The sequence below is a fragment of the Pyrus communis genome, chromosome 16 (genome assembly GCF_041283825.1).
Source record: "Pyrus communis isolate YQ-2024b chromosome 16, ASM4128382v1, whole genome shotgun sequence".
NCBI lineage: Eukaryota > Viridiplantae > Streptophyta > Magnoliopsida > Rosales > Rosaceae > Pyrus > Pyrus communis.
The window spans coordinates 19,152,899-19,170,665 of NC_142580.1; the positions used below are offsets into that span (position 1 = coordinate 19,152,899).

The 17,767-nt window shown below is 37.7% G+C and overlaps 1 protein-coding gene across 3 annotated transcripts; it reads right to left on the reverse strand.

The window, feature by feature from the left end:
* Positions 1 to 108: 108 nt before the first annotated feature.
* LOC137730995 (glycosyltransferase BC10) lies at positions 109 to 6,162 on the reverse strand. Of its 3 annotated transcripts, none has more exons than XM_068470028.2 (11): positions 5,699 to 6,162; positions 4,841 to 5,286; positions 4,197 to 4,295; positions 3,587 to 3,687; positions 3,420 to 3,491; positions 2,826 to 2,916; positions 2,574 to 2,654; positions 1,496 to 1,555; positions 1,289 to 1,411; positions 875 to 913; positions 109 to 791 (listed from the first exon to the last, which is right to left on the reverse strand). In XM_068470028.2, exons 2-11 carry the CDS (start codon positions 5,189 to 5,191, stop codon positions 663 to 665), a joined length of 1,146 nt encoding a protein of 381 aa, XP_068326129.2. In that variant the 5' UTR covers positions 5,192 to 5,286; positions 5,699 to 6,162; the 3' UTR covers positions 109 to 662. The 3 variants fall into 3 exon arrangements, with proteins under 3 accessions (XP_068326129.2, XP_068326130.2, XP_088543680.1); XM_068470029.2 differs by having other exon boundaries at positions 5,485 to 6,006; XM_088687554.1 differs by having other exon boundaries at positions 1,496 to 1,551; positions 2,570 to 2,654; positions 5,699 to 5,980.
* Positions 6,163 to 17,767: the final 11,605 nt, after the last annotated feature.

Genomic DNA, 17,767 nt, shown 5'->3' on the forward strand with positions numbered 1-17,767 from the left:
GTATCAAATAAATGGACAGTTCATCGTTAATTTATTTGTTACACTTGAATTACCTAACAATCTCTTATTTGAATAATTTTTTTCGATATTCAAATGAAGACTAAGAAATTGAACGATTTCGCTTATGTTTATACAATAAACATACATAATTTGCAAACAAGAGAATAAGATCATCCTCCAAGCGGATTACATGTTTTGCAAAAACAGAGTCATACCAGGGAGAAATTATATGTCCTCGTCATTTCTAGTTTTATTTTCTCTCAATTTTGCCGCTTGCCCAAAGAGTGCCGGTCATAACTTTTAAAGCATGAATTTCACGGCGCTATTGTGTGTTGTATAATTTTCCATTCGAGAGTTGCCTAAAAAAATTTAAGTTCTAGAAATGTAACACGGATAGCACAAAATGAAGGGTTCATAGAGATAACAACATATCCTCATATCATCCCCAAGTAACACTACCCTGTTAGCCTCCTGCCCGACTCCGGCCACCCTAACTGCTCTGCCAGTAGCCCTTGCACTCAAGAATCGTGGTAGGGAGGCGGCGAACAATCAAGCCTCTATAATGTGGCAATTTACAACTTCGTCAGCTATACTGGAAATAACATGGAGTGGAACGGTCGAAAGCGATCCAACCAAAGAATATGGAGTAAAAAATATCTGGCTCAAATTGTTGTATAATTGGCAAAAAGGTGCAACAAGTCATTGAGAGTCTCTGGATGGAACTTCCTTGCAAATAAGTAACACGGTCGTTGTATACCATTCCATAAGCAAGGCCATCTCTGTACTACTTTCTGAAAAACAAAACAGAAAAGGTAAATTTTTAACAAGCTATCAAATTCAATAAGCACGTCTTAGGGATTTTTTAGATGCGTACCTTCGCATCACTGGTTACATGCACGCTCACATCAACTGACTGCAGAGCAAGACAACCAAAGTCACTATCAGAAAATTTGAACTATTTACATTCAAAGCGGTGGTCTTTCTAACATTATCTATGTTGGAAACTGATGGTACAAAGAAAGCAACTACAACTGAAACGTGAAAGCCAAAAACAAGCGTCACCCTAAACCATTCCTTTTTCTTAGTTCTTTATCGTTAGATGAGGACCAATAATTAACAGTCATAACATGAGGAGGACAGGATCAACTACTATGAAATCGGCAGTCAGTGTCAATATACATATGCCACATATATCTAAACTAGATAAACATACATACATGATGGCGCTGTCATCTGTAAATAATACACATGCATATATATATATATAAAGCTTATAGCAGAATTCTACCGTAATATTCTTCAGAAGCTCATATGTAATATCCTGAGATTTGTATAACTTTGGATGCCACTTTCTTTCAGACCAATCAACATGTGTTACCGACCAGTTTGCAATGCCACCAGGATCAATTATCTGGAAACATGTATAAAGAAAACTTCATTCAGGCAGAGATGCAAATACAAGGAAACACTAAAGAGAATTCTTAAGAGGCCTCACATTGAAAAAGGTTGGCAAGTAATGTTCATCAGCAATGCAATTGCGCCCGTCAAAACCTGGCTGTAATAACCAAGAAATCCCATATCAAGAAATTGAACCAGTGAACATAGAGTATCATAATTTTAAAGATTCCATAAACCTATTTGGGCCCATTAGGAATCCTGCTCAAAAAATTCATCCTTTCTAAAAATATTTCTTAAGACATATCTTAAGAGCAATTTTTATAAGACTAAAAAACTTGTTCGGTATAAAATTCAAAATTGTATTGTATTCACAATTAAAAAAGAAAAACAAAAGGAAGCATCAACTCATTGGAGAGCCGACAGAGGTAAAAGAGAGGATCTGGCGTGAGAGTAGAGAGAGGAGAGAGATAGAGGGGAGAGAGAGAAGACAGGATCTGGCTTTAAAGTAGAGAGAGAGAGAGAGAGAGAGAGAGAGAGAAAAGAGATCAGAAGAGAGGATAGAAGAGATCCGGAAAGAGATGAAAGAGAGAAGAGAACTGACAAGAGAGAAGAGAGAGAGAAAGAGATAAGATAGAGTGAAGCGAGATAGGATGCAGAGAGAGAGTGGAGTGTGTGTTAGTTTGAAAACTCTCAAAACTGACTTCTTGTGTTTTTAATATATAGGCTATTTTCCGGTTGGTTTTGAGTTCAATTTCTGAAAACAGTTCTACCAAACAAGGATTCTTGGCTTGAAACTCATAAATTGTTTTTGTGTTAAAAAAATTGACTTCAAGTTCAATACCAAACAGGCCCTTAGATACTTGCATCTCAGCTGTATAGTGGGCCAAGCATGAGAAGAGGAAAGAAATCCAAATGTTGAAATCAAGCAGATGTTTTACATGAAGACAAAAAATTTCAGCATTGCTAGAGCTTAGATTATCAGAAACAACCAAATAAAGAGCGAACCGAAATCTATTACACCCATAATAGGAGAAAATAAGGATCAAAGTATCATATATGCAGATATGCTATAGCCTATACGTATATGATAACAAATTATAGGCAAAAATATCTACTATAAGAAAATTTAAGAAATAAAGAAGGTAGATATAAAAATGCTGGGAAGGAAAACTTGCCTTACAGTAGTCCCGGAATTTCGAGTAGTAGAGACTATCAGCCATTGCTATCACAGCATGCTGACGCTTCATAGAGAACCACTGCATATAATTCACAATATTAAGTGGTCATACATCTCTACTGTTTACATTTGTTGATATTGCCAACTAGTAATGCATTCATAAAACTAATAAACATGCCCTACAGTAAGCAAATATCAATTTGCACAGATTATAAAACTACATCGATAATCTCAACATGATCAAAATTACCTGTGCTCCCTTTCTAAAGTCTTTCTTCTCAATTTCAGGTAACATGTGTTCAGAATACCTCCCATTTCCATGCGGACCAGGATCCTCAAAGCTGAAAAGAATACACAAGTATACAGGTAATAAAAATAAATTTATCAATTAGGAATAAGTTGGCTCTTTAGTAATTTCAGAGGATTAAAAAATTAACAGTGCTGCTCTCCTAAGGTCCTCATTTTGAGGACCTTTGAGGACCAAATGCATATTAGCAACAAGATTATATTAGTATAGATCCAAAGGCTTAAAATATTTGATAACTTAATAAAACCAACTTAAACTCCATGAACCATTAGAAAACTCATTTTCTTGTTTTTGTTTATTAAGTTATCAAATATTTTAAGCCTTTGGATCTAAACTAATATGATATTGTGGTTAATATGAATTTGGTCCTCACAGGTCCTCAAAATGAGGACCTTAGGAGAGCAAAGCTCAAAAATTAAAACGTACTTGGGCAGCATTCATAACCGTCATTATTCATCAAATTGAAATCCAGTCGCACAATGAGCTACCAACACATTTAAACTAGAACAGTAGCTCGTAAAACAAGATTTTACTTACCAGTCAACATAGCTTATATTTGTATTCATCAGATAGTCATAGATATAGTCAAACGTGTACAATGGTACACAACTGCACAACATAAAGAATTAATGAGATATTGATAGCAGCAGAAATAACCAGAACTAGACAAATAGGATGACTAAAGGTACCTAAAATTTAATCACCTTTCTGAAAGTAAGACAAAATGCTGGTTATCAGGATCTTGAAGAGCATTTGCCAATAATCTTCTCTCTGCATCTACCATTGAAATTTTTCCCCATATCACCTGGAAACATGAACCAACAATCGATCTCATTAATCTCCTAGATCACTAGTTAAACATGAGTCAATAATAAATCACAGTCACTTCTGATAGAATGATTGAGCATAACAACAAAAAATAGAAATATTAGAAATAGTAAAGATCCCGTATGCTGGGAAAAAAATTCTAGTAAAATTACTATCTATTGCCTGTAAAAGTTTTAATCTTAAGGCAGATGTGGTTTAAGAAAATACATGTGAAGGATATGTGACATGTCTAATCCTTATATTCTTCTACCTATCATTGTAACCTCATCAACGCAAGTATAAACCCTTGCATGACAAATAGTGAAAGATTCAATCTGTCTGTTAGTTTAAAATTGATCAAGATCAACATAGCTCATAATGAAGAAAAAATCAGTAAGTCTCTGCTATTTGAGTTAATATTAAAGATTATGCTGAGCTTCCTTGAGATTTATATGGATTAAATATGAAATATAAATTTGTAAAGCCATGTAATCCAAGCAGGTTTACCGGGTCACTGCGAATCTCTCGATTAGAAAAGTAACGGCTCAAATGAATTGCCTTTTCTTTAGAAGCATGGACATACACAGAGAACCTTCCTTCATGACCCTGCCAACAAAAAACAGAAGTGCTCAAGCTAAGCATACGAATCAATAACTACTTGAACAGGCTCTATCAACACTGAAATATTGAGTGAACGTGATCAGATATAATGTTCTATAAAAGGTTGAACATTTACAATCACATATTATTACGGGAAAGACCTAATTTAACATACACACGTGCCAACCAACTATAAATCAGAGTCATTAACATGAAAACAATCTCTTGAAAAGAGCACCAAAAGTAACAGTTAAAGAAGGTTCACTGTTAACCGGTAACCATAATATAATTCAGGCCTTAAAGACTGTTGTACATGGACGGTCCAACGACTATACTTGCTAACGATTATAGGGTTAATCGTTCTCTACTCTTATACTTTCTTATTAGAAAGCACTATCTGACAAAGATCAGATAGCATCTGAATATGCTTAAACCAACTAAACAGGAGAAGCGTAGTAGGACAAAAGTTGAAAAGAAACCCAAAAAAAGAAACAAGAAACACAGAAGATTTCTTTCTTGGGCCAATAAATCAATAGGAGATGAAGCCTTACATGGAGAAACTTATCCCAGAGCTTCTCAAAAGGCAATGCACTTGGAGTAAGGAACATGAATGCAATTTTTGGATTCTTGGATTGAATAGGAGGTTGGCTTAAAATCTCTCTAATTACAACACGGGATGCGATCTCATCGTCGGTAAAATCCCTTGCAGGAGCAGGTGGAAGCCAGTCCGAAATAGCCTTACAACCTCTAGAAGAAAATATGTAACAAGCAGCGCTGCTTTGAGGCGGATAGAGGAAAGCACAAATCACAAAGATGCTGACCAAAGAAACCAAGACAATAATCCACACCGGCCTCTTCAAAGGCGGGCGATGGCGAGGCCCGGGCAACTGATTCGTCTTCATCTAGAATAAATGGATCACAACTCGATCACATAAAGATTTCATTCCTGACTATTGTCCCTATCCACCATTGCACTGTCCGATTGGTGTGGAAGTTTCTGCAATCCGAAAGTATAAAAGGATTAATTCGTAATTAGAAGGTTCTATATGCAACGACAAATGGACTAATCGGAAGAACGAGCCAAAGCAACAAAACCCTAAAGTCACAATTCAAATCTCGGAAACAGTCAAACGCCTGAATATATGTATGCAGGATTTTCGGTATAAAAATCCAAGTAAATAAAAGTCAAACCTACCCACAGACTCCAATCTACCCCCGAAAATCAAAACCCCAACTCCAAGACGCAATCTCCATTCCCCTATTAGTCAACCCAGCAGCCCACAATCCCAGAATTTTCCGCCATTTTCTTGTTTCCCGTTTGGTTGCCGAGAAAATAAGCAAAATCAAAACGACCCAAATGAAAATTCAGAGTCTCAGTGTCTCACACTCGGAGAAGACGAAAGAGATACCTGATGCAATGAGCTGAAAGGAGTTTCAAATCGAGAATTGAAGATCTGGAATGGTGATTTTTCGTTGACTCTCTCAAGATCTAGGGCACGCAGCAGGAAGGAAGGAAGGCCTCCACACACTCTCTCCTCGCACAGAAGAGAGAGAGACAGAGACAGAGAGATGGAAAATGGGATTTTGAATGGGAAGAAGATGGATGTGTTGGATTGCTGTGATTCCTTGAAGGACGATTCTTTTGTTCTCAAAATTCTCTCTCCTCTCTTCTCTCTCCTTTCAGTCAATACAGTCGTTTGCCTTTCTTCCAAACACTAAAAAAGCCGGCGATCCGTGAGACATACGCTTAACAAGCCGCGTTGAACGGAATAAACATGCCGGCGATTTTTTATTATTATTATTTTGTATAATTTTGTGTGGACTGCTTCTACTCTTCTTCTCGCTCGTGGCGCGTGTTTCTTAGTACCAACCCCACCAAATCCCCTCTTCATTTAAATTTTTTTTTTTTTTTTTTTAACAAATGATATTATTTATAGTAAATTTAGCCTCACAACAGACTAACAATAATGTGGTTTAAATTCGTCTTTGGCGAGAATTGAACCAAAAACCTCTCACTTATTATTAGACGCTAATTCAAATTCTTTTCCGTATTAAAACAAGAATTATTAATTGATTTGCTCTCTAACATTGTTGTTTAGTCTCATTTTACTCCTTAAAACTTGTTTTGTCTCATTTTTCCACTTTAATCTGCCATCTTATTTATCTCAGTTCACCTAATTTTTGTCAATTCCCCCAAATAGGCTTTGAATTAATGGGTAGTATGGACATTATCGGTCGACTTGAACTCAAGGACTGGATTCACTTAAACCTAATTTGTCTTCCTAACTTTTCTCGCCACAATTCACTTGCGTCTTGGTAAATATTGCGTGGTCGACTAAAATTCTCACCTAAGTGCCACGTGGTCAACCAAAATTCTCACCTAAGTGCCACGTCGTAAAAAATGGAGCTTATCTTTGTTTACATAAAAAATAAACTGTTCTAACTCCTCTTGTTTTAACGTATATTTGACAGAATTGACGAAAATGGGGTGACATGAGACTCAATGAGACAAAAAATGATAGCTGCAAGAGACAGAGTGGCCACTTAGTATTACGGTCTAGTATTATTCCTCTTCACTTGTAAGTAAGAGGTTTTAGGTTCAATTCTCACCAAGAGCGAATTTGAACCATATTATTGCTAGCACATTGTGAGGCTTAAGACCACCCTCTCCCCCTTAATATAAATACTATTGTTTGTTCAAATTTGTTCAAAAAAAAAACAAAACAAAAAAAAACAAAACAAAACAAAACAAAAAAAAAATAATAATAAAACAAAACAAAACAAAGACAAAACAAGTTTCATGTGGTAAAATGAGACTAACTAAATGGCAGTTTTAGAGGGCAAATCAATTAATAAGTATTAACACAATGCCCACATGAAGGAACATATTTTTCAATTCTAACCATGATTTCATTAGCACTATAGCATGTTGGTGTTATACTCTATTTGTAAGGTGAAGATCTTAAATTTGTCTCCATTTAATATCGCGATATAAAAGATAAATGCATGTGCCTTCAATGGTGATTGTGGCTGGCTATGTAAATTGTTTTTAGTATACCAGTGTTTATCATTCGGTACATATGGCACTCTATTAGCAGTGTACTTTAAAAAATCTGATTTCACAATAAAATCAATTTGTAATGGGGGTATAGTCCAATTTTTTATAAGCATATAGATTTCTCTTCACGTGTCGATTCATTTAAGCCTAACATGTGGAAGCATGTGTGTTATTGGGCTCAACATGTGGTTGAACTAGTTATGATGGCATGGAAGAAGTTGAGATTCTACCACAAGACTAAATGGCAATACGAGTTTAGTCTAATTTCTTATAGTCATTGCAATCCTTAGTTTCCCAATGTGAGATTCACACTCCATCATGCCAACTTGTCATTGGGTTGGGGGAGCAGCATGATCTACTTGGATACGTGGCCCATATGTTGTGTAAATAGGGTAAGTTTTTTGGAAAACTAAAAAAATGGTCACGTGATATTATTATTTCACTCAAATTATAAAATGTGGATTTACTTTTTTTAATATATCATAAAAGTGAGACATATCAACAATTTTGCTTACCATAAAATCCATTACTACTAGGGTGACAACTTGCGTTGAGTGAACCTAAATCCGCCTTTGTCCAAGCTGATTTCAAATCTGATCGGAAGGGTTATAATTAAGAAAAAAACCCGCCCAACCCCAACATGACCTCAACCCAATCATTTATTAGGTTGAGTTGGGTTGATGTCTTACCCGCCCACATTTATTAGGATCAAACCTAACCCGATTTTGAGACCGAATTCGCTCATGCACATATTACCCATCCAACTTCATATTATATAAGTCATGTATAAGTGTTGGAATGACAATACTTGAAGTCTATTCTCGGTTTTCATGTGGATAGTGAATGTTAGTGTTAGTTTTACATTTCTTTCGGTTGAAGTTTGGTATACGTCTTGTAATTTAGTTTCAACTTTGCATGGTTGTTTGTTTTAAATGTTGTGTAGATGATGATATGTAAATGAATTTTAACTAATATTGACGTTGTTTAGTTCAAAATTGGAAAAATAATGCAAAATAAGGTATTATAGATTGAACTCGATAAAGTTGGATGAATCTGAACTCAACTAAACTCGCATGAACCCGAACCCAACCCAAACTCAAATTGTAAAAGTTGAATTAGAGTTGGATTGACTATCCAACATGCCAAACCTGACCGAGTTGCATCCCTAATCACTACAGTACTTTGGTTCATAATTTAAGTTCGCATGAAAGTGCTTGATATATTTTTGTCAAAAAAATAAAGATATGTAAAGCCCAAAATCCACACAGACAAAGGCGAGCGCATTGAGGCAAAATTATTGAGTGGCTGGCCTGCTTGTGGCATGCATACGGCGTGCATCCAGTTTTAGCGTATCATCTGGGCTGGGCATTGACTGGTGATCGAAACCAACAGATGTCAATTCTATGATGATAACTTCTATTTAAGGAAAATCATTTTTAATGGCGGTTTGCCATCAACTATATTAATAAAATGGAGTTTTAACAAAAAGTCCACGGTACTGTTCACTTCAACGAAAAACCACATTTTTACACTAAAAAGTCAAACCTGGTACTATTCACTTTACCCTCTTTATCGTTAAAATTCAAAGTTTTTAAATCCTTTTCATTAGTTTTCCTTTAATAAAATCTAGTCATTTTCTCAATTTAAAATGTACATGGACTTACCGTGGGACTTTTTTTATTTTTTAGGAAAGTGTTATTGGCATTCCAAAAATTTTATTCTACACTCCTCACAAGTGTAATTTTCTTTCATAATATAGTAAGTTTGGAGTGTAGAATGAGATTTTTGGAGTGCTAATAACAATTCCTATTTTTTATTTATTTTTATTTAGTACAACGATATTTTTTACACTAAGTGAATGGGGATTTCGGCTAAAATCACATAACAGGCAACTTAGGGCTGGTTTGGTATTGCTGTGCTTTGAAAAAAAGCTGCTTCTGCTGTGCTGTGAGAATAAGCAGCTGTGAAATAAAGTAGCAGAGTGTTTGGTAAACTTTTTTGTAAAAGTGCTTTTGAAAAATAAAAAAGCAGTATTATAGTGCTTGGTAAACTTTTATGTAAAACAGATGTGAAAAAAAACCAGTTTTTCAAAGCTGAGTTTTGTAACTTCTTGTTTTTGGCTTTTTTTCACCCAAAACTATGAAAAAAAACTAAAGTTGAATGTTTACCAAACACAAAAACAGCTCCCAGCTTTTTTTTATACCAGCTTTTTTCAGAATCACCTCAGTACCAAACCAGGCCTTAATTTGGTATCAAATTTGTCATCTACAAGATTAGAACCTAAGACCTCTTACTTACAAGTGAAGAAGAAGAATATTATCAGATTGTAGTACTGAGTGACAACTTACCCTTTGGACTCAGATGATGGTGGAAGATGTTTATTACTTTCGTATAGAAATTGAAGTGGCACAAGAGTGTTGTCTATTATGTTTACTCATATGTACTACTTTTTTTTTCTCACTTTATAACTCAAATATAAAGAACAATTAATATGAGATGAACAAGAAATGATAACAAGGCACTCTGACAAGATTAAGAGCATTAAGTATGAACTAAGCTATCAAAAAAGTGTGTGTAAGAAATAAAAATGAGTATCCGGACAGTATTTTAAAAAAAATATGTCATAAAATGGGCTAAATATGTGTTTAATATTGTATTAATTTACTAACTTATTAGCGTTTGAGCATTTCTATATCTATATATAACATTTTCGTTGCTATTATGTGAATCGAAACTGTCGATGCAAATTTCTGCCATCTCTAGCTTTGACAAAAATGCATGTGCAAAACAATCAACACTTTTGATCAATGACCTAAGTCTCATGCGCCCACAAGTTGGGGGGTTAGGCCAATGGATCTCCAATGCCTAAGTTAGTTTCTCTGAGAAGAGTAAGTGTTTAAGACTTTTTAGGGTTGTAAAAGCTTACCGAAATTTGGTAGAATAAGGGGTATATATAGGGGAGTGGCCGGCCATGGTGTTAGGGTTTTACCCTACACATGGTGGCATCCTATTGGTTAAGGTTTTACGGAGAAATATTCTCAAGATATTAAATAGGAAATAATATCTTGAGATAATGGAGTAATTATCCTTAATTGATTTAAATAGGGATTATTTACTTGAATTGAATCAATCTTCAATTGGGAGTGTATTAAAGATAGGATTTGGGTAATTAATCCTTATCTTTAATGCTTTGACTTTTCCTTGCCAAGGGCAAGTCAGCTGTGGGCAATTGTATTCAGCTATAGGGACCTTCAGGGGTCTGAGCTGCGGGTGGGAGTATCTGAGAAGCCTGCCCATTTAATGAGGGCAATCTTGTCTTTCTTAGGCAAAAGTTCACATGTCACCTCCAGAATATTTGGGCCACATCTGTTGGGTTGTTCGTAGGAAAATGGTAGTAAGTGTAGAAATCTTAAGCTGTATAGGCTTGTAGTGTTGTTTACCAATTCGAACTAGATCTCCTTTCTTAATTTGGAGATGGACTTCTTCTAGAAAAAGGAAACCAATTGCCCCCAATACCTATTTAGTTATGCCTTAAGCAAGGGATTGAATAAATTTGCAGAACAATCATAATTCCAACAAGGAAGAGAGAAGCCAGAGGAAATTTGTTCCCCTTCCCCTAGCTTTCTTCTTTTCTTGCCGTTGCAAAAAGTCGTCTCTCATTGTTGTTCTTTTTCTCCATGCTGTACCAAGGGAAGAAAATTTTGAATTTTGATTTTTTGGGACTTGAAAAATTGGCTCGGCAAAGCCAAGGTGGCGTGAAGGACGTGGCAAGGGTGTCATGGGGCTGCTGTGCACAGGTGGTGCGGCGGCGGAACTCGGCTCCACTCGGGCCGAGGTGACAGGAGCGCTAGGCGCAGAGCTAGGTGAGCCGTGAGGATCTAGCCCAATTAGGTTCGAGCTTAGTGCGGGCCAAGCATGGAGGAGCAGGCTCGGGCCTGCCATGGAATGTGAAAGGGAGAGAGAGACCGACACAGGCCTGGTTTCTCCTGCTGGCAGATTGGGCCAAGAAGTGGCAGGGATTTGGGTCATAGGGGTTAACGTGTTGCTGGGCTCCAACGGTTTGGGCCCGCACTAAAGGAGAGAGAGAGAATGAGGGCTGGCTCTTCTATGGCCTGGTAGTGTAGGTGAGCTGGGCCTTGGGGCCTGGCGATAGGGTGTTGAGCTCTTCGGTCCTCTTATTTTTATATATATTTTCGTTTCTCTTCTCGCGAGCTGCCTTCTAAATATTTTTCTTTGTACTTTTTTGCAAGAATTTTGAGATGTCTTCCTCCGATCGCTGGTTCGTTCGGTAAGTTGGGCTACTTTAAGGTTACGCATGTCAAGATCAATTCCAATGAGCTATTTTGGGATTTTCTCGAGACGTACAAGCATGCGATTCCGTCAAAGGTTTGCGTCAAGAGGGTGAAGGATAATAGCGGCCATGAACAGTGTAGTGAAGGTGCCACTACTAGGAAGAGGGCTATAAAATTCCATCCGTATTACCTCATGTTGGGATTAATTTTTCCCATACCGCATCTTTTTTAGGAGGTGATCTACTCCATGAAATGCGCGCCTGCTCAGTGCTCCTCGAATACAGTTTGTGTGATGGTGGGGTTCTCGAACTTGAGCAGATTCTTTGATCTTGGCTTGACCATAAATGAGTTATGGTACTTCTTTGAAATCGGCCACAAAAAAGGGGTAAGGTAGCTGAGGTCTCGCCATGCTTTCCGCAAAGGTAATCATGAGTGGACGAGAGATACCTCGGAGGTAAATAGAGAGTGGGAGTCTGACTCCTTTCCTGAGTTTCGTGTTTCGACTGTCTTTATCAATGGTAAGTGAACTACTTCATTCCTGACCTGCTTGAATTTTTGTTGAGCTACTCTATGATTTCAGTTTATTGATCGTTCTTCTTACTTTGTGTAGATTCAAAATTTGGCTCAACCCCAAGAACTTCGACGGATATGAAGAAAGTGCACTCGCCTTGGGCATTCTTGTTGAGTAATGCGAGTGGCGCTGGCTACTCAGCCTTCTTCGTCGGGAGAAAGGCGGGCTGCCTTCGAATGAAGAGAAACTATATAAAGGATGAAGTGTTTGCTCATCTGATCGTTATTGTAGAGTCTGCTGCCAATGAAGGTGGAAAGAAGAGGCCTTGCTCATTTGCTTGTGAGCCTTCGGCTGAAAAACAAGCCAATGACTTCTTTTGTTGCTCGTAGGGGCTCATCTGCTATTAAGAAGATTGTCATTGATCTAACTTTTCACAAGGGGATGAAAATGACCATTGAGTGTAAGCCTATGAAACCTGCCGCTCCAAAGGTAGCCATCACCATTGATAAGAGGATTGCCCAGAGAAAAGGTTCGGTGGTGCCTTCGGTGTCTAGGTTTATATCAAAGCGCACGTCAGAAGCTAAGTTCAGTTCGACTTCTGAGAGGCTCGCCACTATAAAGAGCGGGAAGGTGGATTCATCTGCTAAGGTGGCGCCTAGGCCTATTTCTTCTTCCGTTGTGACTGATTCGTCTACTGAGAAAGGGAAGTCTACTCACACGGGTAATTATAAGCGATCAATTGAGTCTGAAGTTGGGAAGTTTCCCAAGGTTTGTGATTTGCTGAAGGCTGACTTACTTGAGGACGTTGATGCATGTGCCAAGTTTATTGATAGTGTTGGGAAAGTTATCGTCCACTCAGACTCTTTTGTGAAGCGTCCTGCCTACTCAATAAGGTCCTCCCTGATTGCTACAATGCATAAGACTTTGATTCTGGCAGCTGAGTCTATACGGCTTCGATCAAGATGCTGTCGAATGTGATGAGGAGGCCGAAGTGGCATTGACGGCTCAGCTTCGCTTGACTGTTGAATAGATCTAGAAGCTCAAATCTGAACTCCCTGTTTTGAAAGGGTCTAATGTCTCTGCCCCTACTTCTATGCAGCTGGAAACGATTCATCAGGAGGTCGTCCATTTGAAGGCTAAGCTTAGTGCGACTTAGGCAATATGGGAAGCTACAGAGAAAGAAGTCAGTCGTGTTGCACCAGTGGTTAAGGACCTTGAACATGTCTATTTGAAGCTACGATCTGCTTGTTTCACCAAGGACGAGGAACTTATCTTCATGATTGTTGAAGTGTCGCGTCTCAAGGATGTTGCTAATAAGCTTGAGTACAAAGAAGTAGATATGTAAGATGCGTTTTCTGCTAGCGAGAACCTGATGAATGAACTAGGTAAACTGCATGATGCTCACATTAGGCTTGGTGAGGAGAATATGTAGTTGAAAAATGAGAATGTCAGTCAAGAAGTGGCATTTACTTCTTATCAAGCTGATTTCTTCAGAGTAGGTCGTCAGATTATGAGTTTTTTGAGAAGGACTTTGAGACTTTCTTCATTTCTTCAGTTGATCTGCTTGACGTCTCGCTTAAAGCTGCCTTTGGCAGAGCAGTTAAGGGTCAGGTAGTCCAGGTAGGGGCGGTTGAGGATAAACTGATAGAAGCTTTGGCTGCTGAGAGCGGTGTGGCTAAAGGTGTGGCAGTCGAGAGACTAGTGGTTGCGCAGGCTGCCGATAAGTAGTCTTTTTGCTTAGACTTAGGAATTTTCTTCTTTTCCTTTTCGTTCTGCTTTATTTGAACTTTGTTGGCCTTCGAGCCGGTTTATCAATTTGTTAGAAATTTAATAAACAACTTTCCTTGCTTTGCTTTATCCTTTTATTTTGCCATGTCTTTTGCAAAACTTAACCGTAGAACGAGAGGTTGGGTGAGTTGCTTCAATGAAGCAGTCGATCCCACGTCGCCACTTAGGTTTTAGTTTCGGCTTTGATGCTCAAGAAGCTTTACTTGCACGAGGAAAAAAATGCAAGATTTCTAACCTATAGAGCTAGCGGCCGAACTCGTAACCTCTGTAGGAAGTAGGCAAGTCTGGGTAGCTGCTATAGTCGTAATCTTGGTTTTAGCTGCAAAGTTTAACTTATAAAGTCGGCAATCGGACACTTTGTAGAAAGCAGAGAAGTCTGTGTAACTACTATAGTCGTGAATCTCGGCTTTAGCAGGTGCACGAGCCTGGGCTTTCCTGGGGTATGTTGCAAAATTTTTAACTTATAATGTCGGTGGTTGGACATGTGTTTCTCGTAGAAAGCAAAGGAATTCGTGTAGCTGCTATAGTTGTGAATATCGACTTTAGCGGTTTTACAAGCTTTGGCCCTCTCGGGGCATATATTGCGAAATCTTTAACTTATGGAGCCGGCGGTTGAACACGTGCTTCTCATAGAAAGTAGTGGAGTTCGCGTATCTGTTATAGTCATGAATCTCGGCTTTAATGGCTGCACGAGCCCGGACTCATGTCCCAATCACTATTATCCAGTCCCTATTCCTTGTGTGCATACTCCAAATCCCCAATTCCACAAACCTTAAATTCTCAATCCCAATACAAGAATTCAATTTTACCCCAATCTAATACCTTAATTTGGTCCAAAATTCTTCACACCACCACAATTGGTTCAAAATTCAAGTTTTCAAATATCCTAATATCATTTGAATTATATTAAATATTAAATAGAGGTGTATTCTAATCTTAGTTAGACATTAAATTCAAGTAATTGTTACAAAGTGGAACTCTTTTTTACAAAGAAAAGCTAGTTCAACTTGATATTTATTTTCATTTTGTGCATTCTAATAATGATTTTTCTCAATTGCAGGTGATTAGTGATCTTGCTAAAAGAATGGTGGAGAAAGGGTTGCATCAAACATTTGCATATGTATATTTGCTTATTGAGTTGACTTTTAGTTTTATTGATTGCAACTGCTTTAGTGGAGAGGAAATTTTTCACTATAAATATCATTGAGGGTCCACTTCACAACAAAATGGGAGATCGATAGTTGAGTGACAACTTAATTGTTTACATTAAAAAATATATTTTTCTTGTATCGATAATCGAGCTATCGTGGAATATTTTTAGACTATGAAACCTCATTGTGGACGAACTTATTTCTCTTGAGTGTTTGCATTGAGATATTAAGACACTCCTAAAGAAAGAAAAAGTAAATGAATCATGTATGGAAAGGAAATAACAAATTCATTACGGTGAATATGGGAGTACAAGACAAATGATTGGATTGTAATTACGATTTCATGGTTTCTCAACTTTCTCTAGTAATTCAAATGATTACCTTGTTTTCTCATCTTTTAATAAAAAACTTAGACCATCTCCAACCCTTGAGATAAAGTGTAAAAATTTAAGTTAGAAAATTTTAAGTTATAACTCAGAAACTGTTTTTCTCCTCCAACTCTTACGGCTTAAAATTTTAAGCATGTTGCAGTCATATTTATAATAGGAATGTAATTGTGTAAATCCTAGGGAATATGGGAAAATATTATATATTCCTATTAGGATTAGATTACCTATTAAATGCTACAATCCTAAAGGGAAAGGTTTTACCCTTTCTACTGCTATAAATAAAGACACAATGGGGTGAATCAAACACACCCACAATTACACATCTCTCTCCTTCTCTCTCTATGCCGCACCCTCTCTCTCTTTCTGGCCTCCATAATTGTTCAGTAAATTATGCCTACAACACGTTATCAGCACGCTCTTGACGCTACATTAAAGAGAGTTTATTCTTCAATCAGGGGAGTATTACGTTTTAATCATCCTTTTCATGATTAATTAATTTATTATTTTGAATTGATCTACATGCTATTGATTCAATTTAATTTTTCTTTTTTTATCGTGATACAACGCATTGGAGAAGTAATTCCGGTTTTTCAAGAAGGATCTTCAACAAATTCAAAGGCTTTTATCGTTTTCTGCCAATCAAGTACACTTAAAATAAAGTAAGATATTTGAAATGACCATGAAGCATGAAAACATTCCCCATGATGCATGAACCCCCTACATTTATATTTACCTTCCAATATATATATTGTATATGTTTCATATATTTGTCAATATATATATTTGTTTCATGCATTACGCAATTATGCTATGTGGAATTTGTGAGTCAAATTATATAAAATAAATTAGAAGCATATTTAGGGTTTCCTCAACCCTAAGGGATTTTGAAAACTATATGGGAATTAGACATGGTGTGGCACACCACTGCACCATCATTATGCACACAGACACCAGGCTTCGGCTTGGGGAAAATATAGTGGGCCTATAACCCTTCTCCTGTTTGCACTATGGCCTGCAACCATCCAACCCAGCCCAGATTGACTGGGCTCTATTCCCTACACGTTGCAACCTTTAAGGTTGCTGGGTTCTGTGTTGCCAGGCCCTCAGCCTGCTCCTTGGCCCATAACAAATTGACGCCAGCCATACGGCTGGGCTTCTCATGCCCAGGACCACGGCCCCAGCTTTTTAGGGTCTCCCCATGTGCTAACCCACAAGCCAGCGTATGATGGGCTTGTCCCCGTGCCACCCCACCCAGGCCCGTGGCCTGCAGCCACCATAGGACTGCTTTCCTACTGCCAACTTGAGCTTTTTGCTCACGGCACTAAGCCCAAATTATTTTGGGGCTATATTTTTCGACCAATAATATTATTTTGCTTCTACAATCGCCCCGGTATGGCCCGATTTATTAAATTAATTAAAAGTGACTTGCTATTTATTAATCTGATAATGAATCCAAAAGTATTGACCTGAAGATCACTTTTGGACATTAACGATTCGATAATTTATTTTTATACTTTGAACCGTCACATACTTTCGTAGTAACGAAGCTCTCACACTTGAGTTCTCGAAGAAACTCAGATCCACTATACTTAAATCAGCATATTGCATTCTGTGTTTCTTACGGGAACCTCTCCTTATGGATTAATTGTTCATTAAACTAAATTGAACCTGTAGTTTCAAATTTAGTGCCTTTGAAACTTTGATGCTTATGGATGATTCCTTCCCATAGCACCAATCACAATCTTGTTCCTTCCATTCAGTGGATTGTCGTGCCGTAACAAGTTCGATTTTTTTTATTTGGACGTTTCTAATAAAAACCACTTCATGTGAGGTACAAGACGTGAATCTTCACTTGACTATCAAGAAGCTGAGAAACCATTGAAGCCAACAATAGCAAGGAAGAGCTGAATAAGCCTCCGCCATGATCTTCATTCGAAGACTTATGCCCGAAGTATTATCAATGGAAATACCTCCCGAACAAGGATTCCATGGCTCTTTGGCTCGCTCCTACGGACCGTGTGATCATGCGACATATTGCCCGAAACACACCATGATTATGTCTATGAATGAGTACAATTCTGAAGTTTATAAATACGATCGAATTTTGATTGGAGAATATTTTTCTCGCCCTTCCATGTTTCTAACTCTCCCCTGAAGTAGCAGTGTAAAAAGCGGAAGTTTACCACATTCTCAGATCTGATTACCACCACAAACATATGGTAGAATCAAGGCTTGCCAAGGTGTGGCATCATGCCCGAAGTGTGATCCTTGGCACCTAAGACCTAAAAC